The 19725-nt window shown below is 44.8% G+C and overlaps 1 protein-coding gene across 1 annotated transcript; it reads right to left on the minus strand.

The window, feature by feature from the left end:
- Positions 1-39: 39 nt before the first annotated feature.
- cilp (cartilage intermediate layer protein, nucleotide pyrophosphohydrolase) lies at positions 40-15910 on the minus strand. The gene is made up of 13 exons (XM_088922475.1): positions 15879-15910; positions 14532-14644; positions 14075-14156; positions 13898-13981; positions 9761-9918; positions 8591-8750; positions 7155-7250; positions 6044-6313; positions 5542-5730; positions 4541-4855; positions 4309-4417; positions 3623-3780; positions 40-3362 (listed from the first exon to the last, which is right to left on the minus strand). The coding sequence occupies exons 6-13, from the start codon at positions 8709-8711 to the stop codon at positions 1018-1020; spliced, it is 3603 nt and encodes a 1200-aa protein (XP_088778601.1). The 5' UTR covers positions 8712-8750; positions 9761-9918; positions 13898-13981; positions 14075-14156; positions 14532-14644; positions 15879-15910; the 3' UTR covers positions 40-1017.
- Positions 15911-19725: the final 3815 nt, after the last annotated feature.

The following is a 19725-nucleotide window of genomic DNA, read 5'->3' on the forward strand; positions in this document are numbered from 1 at the left end:
GCTAAATCGGTTTTAATGAAAGCGATGCCAAGAATTATATTGAGACTTTATTGTAAAGTACGGCACAATGTTTTACAACCTAAGGGCAGAGAAGCCTAAAATTACAGCATCATTGAAGGGTTACCACAAGTTAAAAGTAACATGTTTGTTGAAAGCCATTATTTACATTTTTCTATTATTTTACTATTTCTTAAGCAGCCTATCCGCACACTCTGAAAGGATGTGTTGAGTTCTAAAGTAGTCCTACCCTTGATAATTTCACCCATTCCGATTACACATTCTGAAGCCAGTATCTTGAGGTGTGAAAGTGCATTAATGAGGCTTTTTCTCTCAAGGATGTTTGATATGAGGAACTGGTTGTAATTTTTTGTTTTTGACCATAATTTCTCTAGACAAGTGTGATGGGTTGTGTGGTGTACAGTATATTTAGAGAGAATGTTTATGGGAAACGTTGAGCCTAACAGAACATCACACAGATTCTGGTTGTTTAAATCCATATTTTCTATCTAGGTTAATAAACCCCACTTTCCCCTTACAGCTAAGATTAAGGATTATGTGTCATTCAGACATGCAGTGGTCTGAAAAAACTTGCATATTGCAAACTGTAGCCCTGAACTGGTCCCTTTTTGACCCTCCCATGTAGTAATAAATTACCCATTATTTACAATTTCAAGTACATGTGGTATTTATCACAGTTTGAAAAATAAGCTTTTAAAACATGCTGAGATTACATGTAAACATTGATTTATGCTTTTTTGTTGACGGGGAGTATTTTTATAACATTTAGTATTCACATTCTGTACAGAATGGTTCAGTATTACCAAATAACACAAAGGTTTATTTAAAAAAAAATGAACGACTATAGAGTTTTAAGATAAAAAATAGGTAACGTTTCTTGCTTTAATTTTCAAGAATGTTTTTGTTTTCCAAGTGGTCGAGTTCAAACTCGACGGATCTCGAGCGGCACGACCGTGCTCTCGTTTCCGTTCTGGCTGCGGCGGCGGGCGACGACCCGTCTCAGCCGGCGTTGGTGGCCCTGATTCTCTGGCGCAAGACGAGAGGGTTGCGAGGGCGCCTGTTCCCTCTCTGCCTCCTGTTTCGTCTCCCTCCTGGCACAGCGCCCACCAGGGACTGGCTGGGGCTGCTCTGTAGGCTCTGGAACACGCTCTGCTGTGTGACTTCCTTGGTGCCGCAGGTGAAGGTCAACGCCATCCCCACGCTGGTTTTCATGACCCTCGAGGAGCCGTCCGAGGTGCCGTCAAAGCAGCGGCCCAGCGCGATTTCCTTGGCGGTTCTAGGGTCCTGGTCGGTCACCGTATAAATGCCGTAGTTGTGGCCGAGAGGGTCCAGGGGGGCCAGCATGGTGAACTCGTTGGTGTCGTTGTTGACCGCCAGGGGGAGGTGGTTGACCAGATACTCCTGCAGCATGCTGTTGACTCTCTCCCGCCTGCAGCTCCCCTGGGGGATGATTTTGACCAGGGTCCTGTCAACGCGGTCCTGGTCGTACAGCATGCCGCTGCACTTGAACTCCAGGCAAACAGCCGAGACGCCTTGGTGGTCCATGTCACGGATCGTGCGGGCGTCCCGGATCCCATAAAACTTTCCAACTGTCTGCGGGTGAGTGCCACCCATGTTTCGGGACCTGACCATAATTTCTTGGGGCCCATTTATTTTTACTTTGATATAGCATGCCCTGTACTCCATGGGCTTTGGCCACCAGCTCAGGTAGTCTTCTGTCCAGCTCATGGGATCGTCCTCATTGAAGGGAACTGTGTTGTAATCGTACCGGTCACCCTCAACCCTGTAAAACCTGAACTGACCTGCACTGAAGGGAGCTTCCTCACATTCTTTAAGGTTTTCGTAAGAGTAGATGGGACCATTGCTTTCTTCAGCGACATTGGAGTTCGGTTTTGCCACGTTGACCTTAAAGGCAGTTTTCTTCAATTTGGGGTCCTCGTGGTCTGTCCTCCTGTAGTTCAGCTTATTGAGGTATGGCTGTGGGACTCCAATAGTGTTTGGGTTAAATTTAGGGGATGAAGCAACAGACTCAAGCTCCTCTCCTCCCAAGTTGGCCATTACGTAGGCTGAGTAGGCATCTGATTTTTGATCATCACAAAAAGCCGGCAAACAAGCGCCATTGGGGCCTGTGATGACACTGTCGAAACGCCCCCATGCTCGGGGGTTGGACGAGAAACCTGGTGTTGGCTCCAGATTAATCAGGGTTATCACCACCCCTTCCACCTGCTCGCTTGGCATAAACCTCTCGCTGCGAAAGGCCCTGACTTTCACGTAGCACCTTCGGTTCTCTGGGACGTCCAGGTTAAAGAGGCGCCTCTCCCGGATTTCCATGTTCCCGATGAGGAAGGTTCTTTCCTCCCGTTTCCCCCGTCTCTTCTTCTCCATGCGGAAGTCGCCTTCCTCCTCCCAGAGGCCTGTCTCTGGGTTGAGGGACCACAGTTTCATCGTGCTCAGGTGTTCTGGCACTTGGACCTGTGCTGCGTCCAGGAGCACCTTCACCTCCCCGGCGTTCAGGGACTCGGTGGCGTCTTCGTCCGTGAAGTCCACGGAAAACATCCCGTACGTCCGCAGGGGCAGCACGTCCCCTTCGCTGCTCACAAAGTTGAGGTCGCTCTGGGCGGCGGCGGCGGTAGAGATGTCCCTGGGGTCCATGAAAGTGACGCTGGCCTTCACCTTCCCCACGTAAACTTCGCCGTTTTCCCTGTAAAAGGCGTAAGGCGGGATCTGTAGCTCTGCAATCGGGTCTTCCCCTTCTTTCTCCCCCAGCGCGACCACGTTCGTCTCGGTGGCGAGCAAAGTCACGGGTGGCTTCTTCCTCAGCAGCTTGACCTCGTGATAAACGGCTCCCCCCTTTTTGTTGAAGGGCAGCACTTTGGTGGTGTTCACGAACTTCTGCAAGTGGTCGACGAACGTAAGCACCAGCCTCTCCGTATCTGTCGGCACCTGGATGGAAAAGGTTCCCTTGTATCCCGTCCGGCTGATTCTGACGCCGCCCATGAAGATGTGCCCGAATCGCAGTGGCTCCCCTGTGTCTGCGGCCACCGCCCGCCCTCGTACTATTGCTTTCGTCTCGACGCACTTCTGGCAGCCACACCTAGTGACCACCTTCATGGGCAGAGTGTAACCCCTGCAGGCTATTTGCCTTTCTTCCATGGTTTTCACTCCGCAGCAGTACGAAACAGGATCTTTGCACCTTATCCCGTTATCCAGCTGCCCAGCGCAGGGTCTTGTGGGACACTTCCCTACATCATAATAGAAGGAATCGGTAGCATTTTGAAAGCAGTCGTGGGGCAGCTGGATCAAGTAGGATTCAGGGTCTGGGTTGCATGTAGGTTCATCATACCCTGTTAAAAGAGTTTGAAATAACCTTTTATATTCTAAATGCACAGCACAGCAAATGTGAAATCATCAATTGCACAGTATAGCATGCGGCTTAGCTTTCTCCATTTCACTCAGAAGGTTTACATCCCATTTACAGAAAAGTGTGTTTAATACCCAGATGTAGTTGCGAATTTTGTGAAATGGAAAAACCACTGCAAAAATCCCAGGAGGTCACAGGAGCACGCTATAAAACTTCTTGGAATGAAGGATTTGGAATGCACACCTTGCACAGTGAGAATAGCGGGCTGTGACTTGATGGAGCCAGCTTCATTGCTTGCCTTGCAATAATACTCCCCTGCCTGGTTTCTCTTCAGGTTTCTGAGCACAAGAGTGCTATCATATTTCAACAGGCTCCTGTCGAGTAGGCTGCCATTATGATACCTGAAAAATACAGGGTAACTGTTCAGTTCGTGGTTTACTCCAAATTAGATAAAGATCACATTTTCTAACTCATTAAAGCAACAAGACTGTCGCTGCGAGTTCTTTACAAGGAGTAAACCACTTCCCTCTTTGAAGTTCTGCCTTTTAAAAAGCTTTTTTAGACAATAGCAAACCCAGAAAGATAATTGAATTTACAGCACTTGTAACATGGCCAGAAACAGCCTGAATTAAATAAAGAGCTACTGTACAAAGCATCGTGTAAAGTAGCTAGGAAGGAAATGGGTTTCTGTGGTTCAGTACAAATAAAAAGGAATGACTGTTTATGTTGTGTCTTTTAATAAGTTTAAAATTCTATCCAAGACTGAACTGAGACAACAAGACTTCTCATTTTGGCATAAACACTAAACATGTTTGCATTCACTGAACACGTGTGCATTGAAAGTTAGCTGGTTTTTACATTTGTATCCTGGCTTTGGCATGCAACAGCCCACAGCCCCCAGACTCCTGCAGTTCTCCTGCCAGTCTTACCACTGGTAGCTGTGAGGCTCCGGCTGTCCTTTGACCTTGCAGCAGAAGGCCACGGTCTCTCCCTCCAGACGCACCCTGTTCTCGGGGTTCTTAACCACAAAGGGCTTCTCTGAAGGAGACACAGTGCCAGACAGCCCGTCAACACTTCACCAAGAGACTTCGCGGAGAGAAAAACAGACTGCACTGCATTAGGTCTTCAAAGACGGTGGGTGTCCGTGTGTTCCTTCTGTACCTGCTCTATCCAGCTTGACGTGAATGACGGAGATTCGGTCCCTGCTGAAGGGCACAAGGAGGGACTTGGGGGAGTAACCCTGCAGCGTGACTCTCAGTGTGCTGTTGCCGTCAGGACACACCCCAGGTATTCTGAAGTGGCCATTGTGGTCAGTCAGGGTCAGGGGCTTGTCTGATCTGCCAGTCCTGTACAAGGTGGCCCCAGGGGCAGGCAGCCCACCCACAGTGTGCACGGTGCCCAGTAGGAGGTGCTCTTCACACATGCACGCGTCACACTCAGCATTGATGCGCCCCATCGGGCAGGTCAGGTTACAAGCTGCAACAGAGGGAAAAGGTGCCAATGCTTTACTACTAATGAAAAGGACTCCCATGCTCATAAACCGAAGAACAGCCATCCCCTAATTACAGATCACCGAGTACTTGAGCTTTGAGAAATCAAAATCGCGTTTCACTGTTATAAAAGCAAAAGGCAATGTTTCAATGTCAGTCAAATTCCAAGGTCAATACTAGTCGGATTTGCAGTTACGCTACAGTAGAGGTGGCACAGAGGTGCAGTGATTAGCACTGCTAAATCACAACGCTGGTGCCCTGGGTTCAATTCCACAGCTAGGGTGCTATCTGTGTGGGGTTTGCATGTTCTCCCTGTGTTTGCATGGTTTTCCTCCCACAATACAAAGACACACTGGTAGGTCAATTTGCTTCTGAGAAAACCGACCATGGTGTGAGTGTGTTTGCCTGTGCCTCTGTGCTGGACTGGCATCACCTCCAGCTTGTACCCCACCTTATGCCCGTTGCTTGCTGGGATAGACTCCAGCTCTCCCACGACCCTGAATTAGATTCCCTCAACAGGAATATGTGCATTCATGTGGTACCAATTTAGAATCCATAACAATATGTTTGTTCTTTGCAATAATGTTGTTGAGGGTATTCCTCACCTTGGGAAAAAAGCCTGGTGTGTTTGTCTCAGTGAGAAAACTCAGCAGGGACCCTCTCCTACTGTACCTGCGCAGGATGGTCCTTTGCACATTCTGCCTTCCACAGCGGGCCCGCGGCACTGCTTCTCCCAGTGGTGAGAGTGCGAATTGCAGCTTCTGGAGCGCATCTGCACAGCCGTCTGTCCGCACTGCGCAGGACAGCGGCTCCACTCCGACCACTGGCCCCAGGACCCCGGAGACAGGCTTCTGGGGGCGCCTAGGAGAGAACAGCCGGGCCTTTGGCATAGATGTGTGGAACGGCATTTTTTTTTAACCTACACAAGGATGTCCTCCCTTCACCTAAAGTGTGTTTTCTACAGAGCTTTCAACACAGAAGGTACTGTACGTTCTTCATTTTGAGGATGAAGATCTCCATATGTTTACAGCAGGTGGTGCTGTCGCAAATAATCCATAAATGTGATTTAAACCTATAAAATAAAAGCGTGTGCGTGTGTGTGTGTGTATATATATGGAAATACAGACATTTTCTTCCGCCCCGTTCCTCTCCCCTCAGCTGCAGAGGCGCTGACCTTTGGGGCACAGGAACCGCACTGCGTAGTTGGAGCAGTTCCTGCCGGCGGGCTGCTCCACGTGCAGACACCAGAAGCCCCGGCGAGGGTCGGAGTGCACGCTCTCCCCCGTGCTCTGCGCGGGGACCCAGTCCGTGGTGCGCGCCTCCAGGCCCCGCGGCTCGTCGCACACGCGCTCGCGGTAGTAGAAGCGGATGGCCTCCAGCTGCTCGTAGTCGCCCCGGCCCCCGGGGTGGTCCACGTTGAACCAGGTGCTCCACTCCAGCTCATCTAGAATGAAGCAGCATGGCGGACAGCAGGGGAAAATGATGAGGGCTGGACGCGCGCTATAAGAATAAATATAGGGGCAGGGATAAAGTACGCTTTTTGATAAGTAACAGTGATGTGACTGTAAGCAATGGCATGAAGACCGCAGTGGCATCACCCTGTGTACAAATCCCGTCAGATGTCAGATGCTGAGCAAAGTTTGGCCTGGTCAGTCCTGGGATGCAAGACCTCCAAGGAAAACCAGGTTACAGCTGTAAATGGTATTGGTGGACCAGTAGGTGGCGCTCAGCTTTCTGGACCAGACCAGTGCCCCAGGACGGGGAGACAGTGCCGCAGAAGATGCCATCCTTCAGATGAGATGTTAAACTGCGGTCTTGGCTGCTCATTCAATAAAGAGCCCAAGGCTCTAATTGTAATTGCAGGGGTATCACCCCGCTGTCCTAGCTCAATTCCACCTTGGTCCTGTACAATATGGCCTACTTATACTTTTCCCCTTATTGTAATTAGTAAAGCAATTTCTCACTGCTCCCTTAGTCTGCTGTGCAGTGGGGTTGCTGGGGCAGAATAACTGCGGCACAGTACCCTGGTATGTACTGCACTTCAGTGGGGGGTAAAGAGGGTCCCTCATATAGAGTATTTTGAGATGAAAAGCACTGTATAAGTTTATTTATTTATTTTTATTTAATCTATCAGAACCATACTATTAAGAACACTGACAAATAATAATACAACTACTGCTATTGATTTTACTTGGTTTCTCTAACCTTTTTTAGCCAGCAGTTACTAAACATTCTTTAAAAGGGACCGACTACAGAACAGTTGTGACAGTGTAAATTAGGCTTGCCTTCGTTAACTTGCTGGGGCACGCTGGCTGTCCTCTGTGTTCCAGTTCGCCCTCTCAGAGGTGCCTTGTTCACAGCAAGTCCCTGGTTCCAGTTTCCTGGCAGGATAAATCACACAGTTGTCCGAGGAAATTCTGCACCTCCACCAGCTGCTACTGGTGGCAAAGGTAACTGTAGCTGCTGTTTCACAATGAGAGAAGTGTCACATGTGATCACAGAAAACAAGCAGCCGCTTTCTACCATGCCTTTGTCTGTGAATCACTCTATGGGAGGCTGGCGACGATTATGGGAGAGATCGAAGGCAATTAGATCTTGTGATTCTGTGCAACAACATGTATTTAGGCTGGGAAATAAAACATTGCAAACCGTGCGCTTAATAGAGGCTTGGGAATCATGGCTGCCAATCAGTTAAGATTAATTAATTAAGAAGTACTGCTAGTGCATGATCAGGATTCAGGACTTAATCAGTGAACTATTCTCAGGCATTGGTCATTAGCACACAGAAAATCCCCTACTACAATACAGCACTCTCCTTTGATTGCGGCATTTTCTCTGTCCTTTGTGTTTAAATTTCCATGGCTGATCTGGGCTTTCAGGCAGCACAGTGGTGCAGTGAGCAGCGCTGGGGCCCTGGGTTCAATTCTGGACCTGGGGTGCTGTCTGTGTGGAGTCTGTATGTTCTCCCCTTGGTTTGTGTGGGTTTCCTCTGAATGAACCGGTTTACTCCCACAGCCTAAAGACATACTGGTATACAGTAGCTAATTGGCTTGTGAGCCTCTAGGAAAATCGTCCGTGGCGTGACTGTGTCTGTGTGTCTGCCCTGCGATGGACAGGAGTCCCAGGCTGTACCCGTCCTTGTGCCTGTTGCTTGCCGGGATAGGCTCTGGCTCCTCCGTGACCCCGTACTGGATAAAGCAGGTAGAAAATGATGCACACCACAATCATGTGCCAGGTGAAACGTGCCAGGATGCTGCCCACGCCTTGTTTAAACAGAGCCGCTCATCTGGGTTTGCCACACAGGCTGACAATTAAGACAATGACAGTGAATTCAGAGCAATTCATTAAAACCTGGGTGGAGAGCACGGCCAGGCAGGGAGTACCCATGCCAGGCTTCACCCCGCAGGATTAAAGAGTTTGACCACCGCTGTTAGTCGAAATCATGAGGTAAGAAAGGAAGGTGTGGAAGGTGCCGAAAACAGAAAACATGCATTAGGCTTCAGTGACTCTTAGTCATGCCTTGCTTTCAGGATCAAGGTGAAGCAAAGATGTTCTAGGGGAGGGGAGGATGAATCTGACGTGAGAGTTGACGTCAGTCACGAGCGGTCAGTTGGATGCCCCACTATTGGGTGCATTTGAGCCACGCAGCAGTTCTATCTAGCACACTGATTGCGTGCGGATGTAGGACACAGAGTAGGGAGTGAGAGAAGCCATCACAGACCTTGACCAAGGACGTAAGAGAACAATTCCAGGGCCAGAATGACCCTTGCTGACAGGCAGCTCATTTTCAGGCTACAGCTGGTGGCCCCTGTCCTCTGACCCTTGGCGAGAGCAATCCACATCTAATTATAGTCCACTGCCCTCTCAATAGCACAGATCTCCTGGAAAACAATGATACACATCACAGGCGTTTTCAGCTACTAAATCTGTAAATAACCTATAATGTTATTTAATAATAATGGAAAACTGCAGCTAGTAGCACAAGATTTAAAAATGTTTCCAACTTTTTGCAAGAAACCTCGTATAAACATTTTTCTTTTTTTATTAAATAAACTGTGGGTGGAGTCCTTAACAACTGGTGTGTTAGCTGGCTGTACTATTGCAAAAATTATTGCAAAAAAGATTATTGTTAATACAACACCAAAGGTATGGATCCCCGAGTATGAGCTATGGATGACATACATCACGCCTCTATGTTCTTTCACAGGGAATCATACACAGTATATTCCCTTTAGAAAAGCAAATGCAGTTTATTATGTAACTGTACAGTAATGAATGAGTCACAATGATTAGCTAGAGCCATTGACTTCAGCAAAAAACAAAACATGCTGGACAAACCCAAAAAGAGACTGTAGGTGCTAAGGGGTCTTTCCAGCTGGCTTAACAAGGCGGGGGAAACGGTAATTAACTGGGAACTGAAACACTCAGGATGGAAAAGAACATTACGGATGAGTGTAGCAAGTCTAACAGTGCCCCTCTCAAACAGCACAGCTGTGAAAGCCATCACCATGCACCCAGAGGCTGTGCACTGGTTTGGCATTGACACTGTTTCTCACACACAGCCACCCCCGCACACACTTAACAGAAGGATTCTTGGCACATCTTTTTGGTAATTCCCAAATTTCATACCTCTTTTCAAAATGAATTCTTACTCATGTATTTTTACATACTCTTAAAAAAAACGAATATCAGTAAACTAAACTGTCCACAAGCTGTCAGAACAATGAAAAGAAATCCTCTTCTTGAATCTTTGTAGCCCGTTTCATGCAAGGTATTTCACTTTGTCAAGCATTTTCTTGTCTTACTCTTATAACTCCGTGCACGGCTGCAGGAGAGCAGGTGCTGAGGCTCTTTCCCTGAGAAGTGTGAGGGCGAGAGTGTGCTGTCTTACCCCAGTATCCAGCTGCGCTCCCTGCTCAGTGCTCAGTGCTCAGTGCTTTTTGCTGTCTGCTGTCTGCTGTGTAGTCTGGCTGTGCTGAGCCTGGCTCTGTGCTCTTTATATAGCGCTCTCGGGAGCCCTGGGGTCGGCTCTGTGCCACACAGAGGAAGCTAGATGAGAGCAGTAGGAAACCACTGTCTGAACACGCTCTATAGGAAGTTGATTAGCGCAAGATCAACATGAGGCAAAAGAAAACAGAAGCAAGGTAACAACTGACAATAGTAATCACCAGGTACTGTGCTCATTAACACTGTACACTGTACAGTTAATATCACTGAGACACTGAAAACACTGAATCGAGGTAAACGTATTGTGTTTACACATTTATTTAAAAGTAATTGGATACACATGCCGTCATGTGGTGGCCAAAAGCACACTTGATTTTCATTAATTTTTAAACAGGCACTTCTTCTAAATTCCAAAAAGTTCTTCATTATTGTAATTTAAATTTATGCCTTTGAGACAGCCATTTATCAGTACACGGTGACTGTGCAATTAAAACCTAATCACACCCGAGCAATGATTTACTTTTAACATTTCACACTGCTTATAAGCATGGCAATAAACTTTCGTTACAGTTTGCCAATAACAGCACTCTGATTGTTAATGTCATGAAGGTTCTAAACTGTTTATAATTCATTTCCAGTCCCTGAAGCCAAGCTTGTCATCAGCGATGCTGGGGGAGGTATGAGGGAGGATTTCCAGTAAAATGTTTTGTCGGTGGTAGCAGGATGAAGTGAAATCTTTTTGTACTTTATCTATTACACATTACAGGTGCAAGATTACTCACTCTCATGCATCTGTGAAAAAAGCCATTCTCTCTTCCTTGGAGCCCACTGTTCAGTAATAAACTGCTCAGTGGCTCTGCAGTTTAAAATGTTAACTTTTCTCTGCAATTCGAGTTGCAGATTGAAACTCAAGCAGTCGTTACCGGTCACTTATCACCTGAGAAAGATTTGATTTCTGGTAATGCTGGACTGATGCTTCTGAACAGCTGAACCCAATTAGAGGCTTCCCTGAAGATCCTTACCAAGTAATTATGAACATGTGAATTCATGCATGGTCAGATTTTAAAAGATGAAATATATTACATTCACCACTTAGCTTATAAGCACAGTAATGTATCGACAACACAGAATAAAGCCATCTTTCACTTCCAGGCATGCAGACAGACTGTTTGTGGGGCTGTTCTGCAGGTAACACAGGCACAGCAGCATAATGTTAAAACCACTGCCACAGAGTTAAAAGACAGGAATGCCCAGTATAGCATGCACAGAGGTTCACAACACAGGGAGTGAATGTGAAGGTTACATAGAGAGAATACCATGGCTCTGGTGAAATAGGAGAGGGGAGTCCAAGTGCAGACAGGCACATGGGTCATTAAATGCCACCCTCAAGATGCCCAGGCTGCCTGTCACCCTTCCTGTGCTGATAGAACTCTTGGCACCAGTGTGATTTACACTCATGACCCAATAGTACTGGCTAAACTGCTCCACTGTGCTAGAGAACTGTTGCTGCTTGAAATACATTGCGGAGGCCTTTGTTCTGACCTCTTAACACAGGGGCCTCGACTCTGACTAAATACTTTTTTGAACAGGACACTTGCACGCTCCGATGCATTGAATGATCAATTCACATCATTACAAAATGCTATTCTTTTCCCATGCTGTAACCATTTCATCTTATCCCCACCTTAAAATCCGAACCAGGCATTTACACGCCTGCGACTGAATTGAGCTGGAAACATTATAAGATGCTGGATCTTACCCCCCAGTCCATTATGGGACACTTACATTCTGACACAACTTTCACCTCTGTGTGGAGACATGAGAGCTCCCAGTGACTCCACAGTCACTGCCAGTCTGGAGAGGCCTCAGTTAATACAGCAGTGGCAAACAAGACGTGTGCTGGCCCATCGTACTGGGAAAAACTCATCATGACTAGGACTCATTCTCCTGAGCCCAACAATTCGAATAATGAAGACAACAAACTCTCTTTGGCATACCTCTGTATAAGATGACTAAAGCGAGGTGCTGTAAGCTTCCATAATTGCAGTCTAGACTATAAAATTAGTTATGATGTAATAACCATTTAAATTTTGAGGTTTAATGATGTGTGACTGGGCACTATGATAGCCATTTCATGCTAATTTTACACAGTATGCTGTCATAATGCTGCAATGCCAGTCTCTGCATTAGTCAGTGAAGAATGGTGAAAGTATCTGCCATATGGTTTGCTTAGTTAGTTAAATCATGGATCATCCCCAGGCCTGTAGGAGGAATTTCTGAACAGACTAATGCTCAAAGATTGAGCTGGTTTTCTACCAATACTCTAGATCATGACTGTGGATTGCATTGGTTTATCCAGGGCATTTTCATAAATCTCTGTCTTCATCGTCTTCATTTGATCCTCATTAAAAAGCACCCATTGCTTTATCACAGTGGATCAGCGGTCAGGGTTCTGGTGTGGTAACTGGAAGGTTGTGGGTTCAAGTCCCAGATAGGACAGTGCTGTTGTACACTTGAACAGGATTGCTCTTCAGCCAGATTGCTCCAGTAAAACACACAGCTGTTTTGATGCAAGTTGCTTTGGATAAAAGTGCCAGACAGATAAATGAAAGAAATGGAGGGAATTGCTGTGCAAATGTATGTATGGTATACGGTATGTATCAACAGAAAACAGGTCCATACCAGTGTCACATTGGCTCACAGGGCCAGAGCTCATCCTGGGTTCTGCTGGGTTAAGAGAACTAGAGAGCAAGTGACTCCCCCCTAGACAGGACACCACTCCACCACAGGGATCACCCCCAGACATGCTGGTCCCCTCTGGGACAGAAGGGTGGAATGGAGCCACAGGGGTAGAGTACTTCACTCAAGGTACAACAGCAGTGTCTGCAGTAGTGACTCGAACCCACAGCCTGTCAGTCATGAGTGCAAAGACTTACCCACCATACGTCACTGCTCTCATAAACAAAAAAACACAACTGAAATAACCAACATTTTGAAATAGAACACACATCATCTTTAGTGTCACTTACTGCTTCCAGTAAAGACCAGCAGAAATCTGAGATGTGCTCCAAAGGCAAATATGTTTGGAAACATAGCAATCATTTTCTTTCAACTTGTTTTGTCAAAAACCCATCGTCATGAAGGAAGGATTCAGGAATAAAAAGCTTACGGTGGAGTTTGTAACTGCTTCATGCAACAACACCCACAGTATGCTCTGGAAGCAGAAGAACCAGGAATGCTACAACCTGAAGTATCTTAAACAGAAAAGCACGGTAACATAAACATATCCCTGCTTATGTTTTTGCAAGGCATAAGTATTCCATTTCCAAGACTGTGCTTTTGTTTACAATGAGATAATAAAACTAGAGGTAATTAGGAAGTGGTTAGTGTGCCTGACTAAGTGCCAGAACAGCATGAGCTGAACCTTCACTTCAGGTGGATTTAAAAAGAGTTGTTTATGAGCTGAAAGCATGTATTGGGAATAACAGCTCGTTCACTTTGTTCAAACGAAAGAATGAAATAGTTTGTGGTTTAATTGTTGTGTTTATGTTCTCTGGAAGCATTGCATTTTCATTGGTCTGGTGTCACTTCTCTGCAGAAGACAAAAATGTCAATTCTATTAAAATAAATGCCAAAAACAGCTTCCTGTAATAGCAAGGGAGAATCTCACTTTTCACAACTTTCCAATCGATCGCGAGGTTTTTATACATGAGTTTTTGCCTTTGGAACACATCTCAAATTTCTGCCAATAGCTTTAGGCTGTCAGTGTGTAACCCGGTAAGATGGATCAAAACACAGCGCCATATTATTACTCTTGCAGGACTTTGTCAGCATACCGAACACAGCAGACACTCTTGTCTGACAGCTGCTCCAGTCCTAAACAACCTTAACTAAACGTTCATTGCTGAAAAAAAGAAGAGAGAAAACACAACGTTTCGGCTGTGGAGCCTTCTTCAGGTTCTTCACACCTGAAGAAGGCTCCACGGCCGAAATGTTGTGTTTTCTCTCTTCTTTTTTTCAGCATGGAATAAACCCATTACTTGTTCCTTTGCAGCCTACGCATGCTGACACAGCCACCCACCTGAACTAAGCATTGTCCATTTCCCATAGACACAGCTTCAAGATGCCTCTGTCCTATTCCGAGGTTTTGATAAGTCCCAGTTCACTAGGAATAACAACACCCAAGAATAAAATGTACTGAAAGGATTATGGAGTATTTTAGTTAAAATTTGGCTAACCCACTTGGATGAAGGCTGACCTCCTGGCCACAGGACGAGGAGGCTCGGTCTCCTCTGCAGAGTGAGGAGTGACCAAGGGGCAGCTGCAGAGGTGCAGGTGGGCTGGAGGTGGGATGCAAAAAGACATGTGTGAGGGAGAGAAGGGGATCCTGTATGGTATTTAGTGTATTTAGTACAGTATTTATAGTGTTTTAGGAGAGGAAATGACATCGGTAGTGATTTCTAATTACTGACAGACGTGTCTGATTGAACTTGGCTGTTGTCATCCCTCCCAAACTTTTGTTACAAACTCCATTTAAGCTACTGCTAAGCCAGTTTTTTGGGGTTTAAAAATAACTATTTTGTGTTGTTACAATATCAACAGTGAGTTATATTGAAATGGAGTAACATTATTACATTTGGAAAAGACAAAGCCAGACTATTGTTGTAAGTGAGCATTGCAGACAAACACAAATCAAAACAGGCAAACACACTCACAGGCTGTTCCTGGGCACCAGTCCCTTTATGGCTGGGGGTGAGTGTGCCGACCACAAGGATTACATCATCTGGAGTTTGTCAGACACAAGCCTGCTATGCTGAGAGATAAGACTCTGCAGACAGATAAGTCCAGAATTAACAGGCTGCAGCAGACCTCCCCAGGAGTGCCTCCTAGGTCACACAGTACAGTTTGTAAAGTTTTAGGAAAAATGGAAGGTGGAAAAAAATAAATGCATTTTTAGTATTGCTTAATAGTTCATTGATGCTTGACAGGAATCTGCTCATCCTTGGATAAACGTAGGCTACTTTTCTACTAATCAATGAGCAGACTTTGATTATTCAACTTCAATGGGAGGCTCACTCTATTTTCAAGAAGAAAACATCCATGTTTGGACACCTAAAGTGAATTTGGACAACTAAAGAGAATGAGCACACAAAAACAGTAAGGTCTTTGCAACTGCAAGTTAAAGTCACAAATGACCGACAAGTTGCATAAACTGCTTTACAGCACTTCCCTTACAATGGGAGCAAAAAAAAGTCTATCCAGTTGATTCAGTCCCATGCTCTGAAGCTGTGCATCACATGCTAAGAATGATCTACTTATTCCTGCTGCAGAGGCATGTGGAACTTCTGTTAATATCGTTAGAAGACAGGTCCTTAGAGAGCACAAGAATGATTTTACTCTTAGGTTTCCAGAACAGAAATGTTTCTCAATGTTCCATTCTACTTCTAAAGCAAGTCCTTCAAAAATCACCCCCAAAGCAGTGCTCATTGGAAAACGTGTAGCATATACAGTTACATTTGCCACCTCAAGCTTTTCCCAGGTAGACACATTTTTCCATTGTTAAATTCTTTGACATCAGTAATTTTCAGATTGTATCACATAGGGGTTAAATGGTTTTTAATCTGAACTATTCCTACCAGCCGAAAGGCATTTCCTTCCCATTTGCTGCAATAGAATGTGCTGATAAAAAAATCTTATTAAAACATTACTCATTTCAGAGAAAGCTGTTTTTCCTTCCATTAAGACAGGTTTTCTCATTGCATTCTAAGGACCTTCATAAACATTTGCTTAAATTATTCAGAATTGTTTTAACCACAAAAATTGAGTGACATCACTGTAGGATTCCCAAAGTATTACGTTGTTTTGCAGGACTTCTTATAGCAGCACAATTGATTTAGTGGAAACAGCTGTGGTGACACTAGATGTGTTCTAAGAGGTTCTGGACACAGAAGAGAACTAAGGGAAAAGACAATCGGTTCCAGAAAAGCTATTGTATTTTGGAAAACTACCCGCAATATAATCCAGCTCTCTCTGATGACCTATACTCATCCCACACAACTCACCAGTCACTATGTGCTCTCTGAAGCTTCTGTGAAAGAGAAAGAGTAAAAAAGCTTGCTGTCTACATTTACAGTGCAGTCCATACGTATTTGGACAGTGACACATTTTTTTCTGTTTTGCCTCTGTACTCCAGCACGTTGGATTTGAAATGAAACAATGACTATGAGGTTAAAGTGCAGAATGTCAGCTTTAATTCGAGGGTATTTACATCTATATTGGGTGAACTTATAGGAATCGCAGCCCTTTTTATACATAGTCCCCCCATTTCATGGGACTAAAAGTAATTGGACACATTAACAAAATCTTAAATAAAATTTGGCCTGTTTGTCTGTGACCCATAGACATCACCAGATGTTGGGTATCTTTCCTGGTGATGCTCTGCCAGGCCTGGGCCTTTTGCTTTCAGTCTTGTCTTCAGTAAGTGAAATGCATGCTCAATGGGATTCGGGTTGGGTGATTGACTTGGCCAGTCAAAAACATTCCACTTTTTGGCCCCGAAAAACTCCATCGTTGCTTAAGCAGTATGTTTGGGGTCATTGTCCTGCTGGAAGGTGAAGTGCCGTCCAATGCGTTTTGAAGCATTTGGTTGGATCTGAGCAGATAAGATGCTTCTGTACACTTCTGAATTCATCCTGCTGCAGTTACATCATCAATAAAGACAAATGAGACAGTTCCACTGGCAGCCATACATGCCCAAGCCATGTTTCACAGATGAGGTGGTATGCTTTGGATCATCAGCAGTTCCATTTTTTCTCCATCACTCTGATACAGGTTAATTTTTCATCTCATCTGTCCATAGGGCTTTGTCCCAAAACTCTAGAGGCTTTTTTATGTACTTTATAGCAAACTGAAACCTGGCCTTTCTTACCAGTGTTTTGCATCTTGTAGTGAACCCTCTGATGTTATGCTGGTGTATTCTTCTCTTTATGGAGAAGAACATCCTGGAGAATGTTCCTGATCTGTTCAACAGTCAAAAACGGGTTTTTCTTCACGATTCAAAGTACTGTTCGCTCATTCACTACTGTGGTCTTCCGTGGTCTACCAGATCGTTTACTATTGCTAAGCTCACTGGTGCGTTCTTGCTCGTTAACAATGTACCAAACAGTTGATTTAGACACACCTAATATTTTGGCTATGTCTCTGATTGATTTATTCTGATTTTTCAGCCTCATGGTGGCCAGCTTTAAAGGCATTAACACTTCTTTGGTCCTCGTGTTGAGAGACGACAGCAACAGACTCCAGATGCAAATGCCACATCTAGAATCAACTCTAGACCTTTTGTTAGCTCTCTTGCGCATGAACTAATGATGCAACAACACACAGCTGTCCAAGAAACAACTGAGCAGCCAATTTTCCAATTACTTCTGGTCCCATGAAATGGGGGGACTATGTATAAAAAGGGCTGTGATTCCTATATGGTTCACCCAATATAGACATAAATACCATCGAATTAAAGCTGACATTCTGCTCTTTAACCTCATAGTCATTGTTTCATTTCAAATCCAGTGTGCTGGAGTACAGAGCCAAAGCAACAAAAATTGTGTCACTGTCCAAATACTTACGGACTGTATATTCCAGGAACTGTTGCTGGGCAGTAACGTTTTAGACCCTCTGAATAGAAGTACTGTATAATTCAGACCTGACTGCACACAAAATCTTTGCTGGATCCCTATGTTTACCATAAAGACCCATCAGAACAGGAAACCCAACAGATGTTTTTTAAAATGTTTTCTGTGTTTCCATGTGCAGCTTACTTAAGGGGTGTTTCTGGATTGAGATTTTTTTGTGTGGAGTTTATTATATGCTTGTGAAAATAAAAAGCAGAACAGCAAGGACAGAAAGTTAAAATCTTGCCTATCTGTTGGCTGAGTGCAGACCAAAGGGGCTGTTCCATCTGTTTGAAGGCGCAAAGCCAGAATTTCCACCTTGTTACCCCAGGCGCTGCTCACTGTGATGCAAACATTCCCACACAGACACTCAGCATTGATTAGACTGACACTCTCTGGGTCCCCTGTGTGGCCAGACACAGCATTAACCTGCAGTACATCAGATCTAGGTGTCAGGAACAGATGGAGATGGAGGAAACAAAAATATAGTGTTGAGTGACATGCTTTACAATGTCATCCGTTCAAAAATATTGTGTCTGACGAGGTATTCTATTAAGGGAAGGTTCAGGAGAAAAAAAAAGTGCTAGCTTAATTTGTCTGGTTTTGATATGTTCGTCCTGATTTTTTTCTTATCCAGAAGGGACACCTGTGATTTTTAAACAAAGAGAAATACCTGTCTGGCTCCTTCTCTGTTGATATTCTTGAAATGAAGCAAAATGGATATTCTTTCTAATAACTGGTAATCTGCTAAGGTTGATCGGGCTGATAGGACAGTTGGGAGTTTTGTTTCGGTAGTGTGCAGCATGAATCATTCAGAGGAAGCAGATGCACATGGATATTTTCAACATTAAAATCTTCTTAATAGAATAACAGCTTGCCTCCATTCCAAATCTTTGAATGCTTGGATTTGCTTGAAGGAAATATCAAAGAACAGGCACTTTGTAGTTTGGAGCTCCTAGCAAGCAGCTGTGTTTCAATAGAGACCATGGTGAAAAAGGAATCCCAGGGAATGAATATTTAGCCAGTGGCTCCCCTGTTAGGTGACTCATTTATAAAACATTTTAGGAAAGTCAGCATTTTAAAAAGAAATATTGATTTAGTCTAATTTCCCTTTTCACGCCCTTCCATAGTTTTTTACAGCAGCTACTGGGTCAAGGTTAAAACAAATATTAAAAGCAACTTATTACATATACAGTTACTGCAAACAGATTCATAAAGATATTCCTTATCATGGGATTTCATATCAGGAAAGTGACAGTCTCTTCCGTAGCACGTGCACTCATATTTTATTAATCAGACACGACATAGGTATACTCATCACATTGATTAACATTTATCATCAACAAGGATGATCAATAAGGTTTCTAGTGAGAAAGTCACAGGCTAGCTGCTTGTGCGATCACATGCTGTGCATGAGGTTGCAGGTGCTCTCTTTTGGGATGCTTGTCCCATGGGACCAGACAGACATGTGTGTCTTCATTGGTCTACTGTAGATGCCACATTAGTACCACACTAGGCCATTCACTGCATAAGTAGAACATTCTCATCTTGTGAGAAAGCTGTTGTTGCACAAGCATCTTGGGTACATGTGTAGTCCTGCTGGGATGCTGTCACATCAGGATGAGCTCACAGGAAAGGCAGCAATTGAAGTAACAAAATGTGAACATCACCTTTGAGGTAATTAAGTACTGTAGCCGTCTCGCGTTCACGTGGGTATGCGCCCTTCCCACTGCCGCCTCAGGTCGGTCCCCCACCGCTGTGGACTTGAACCTGGGCTTCCGGCATCATTCAACAGGGACCCAGCCAGTTGAGCTACAGGGAAATCTCCCCTCAGCCTGGTGGCTGAGGTCCCTGCTATTCACAGGGAAGGGAGGTGACATCACCGCACTGGTAAGCCGGCTCGCACAACCTGCAATGTCGGCCATATGTGTTACAGTACTAATGCAAAGATATGTGTACTTTATTCTTCTAAAAACATACACCTATAGATGTTTATGTTCAGTATAATTCTGCATCAAACATGTCATCCATAATCAAGACTGCATGTGCAAAGTGAAGCACAAATAATCCTGTTCGTCTGCTGAAATACAACTTCACTGTAACCAGACATGCCTGCAGAAGTGCCTACCCTTCTTCATGTGCCTTTACAGTCGATAATCTGAAATGAAAGACAGCTCTGTGAAATACAACAAACAAGCAGCAGTAAGTAGTTAACTTCACTTAAAAATCCTTACAGCTCACA

The sequence above is a fragment of the Atractosteus spatula genome, chromosome 7 (assembly GCF_055471065.1).
Source record: "Atractosteus spatula isolate fAtrSpa1 chromosome 7, fAtrSpa1.hap1, whole genome shotgun sequence".
Classification (NCBI taxonomy): Eukaryota; Metazoa; Chordata; class Actinopteri; order Semionotiformes; family Lepisosteidae; genus Atractosteus; species Atractosteus spatula.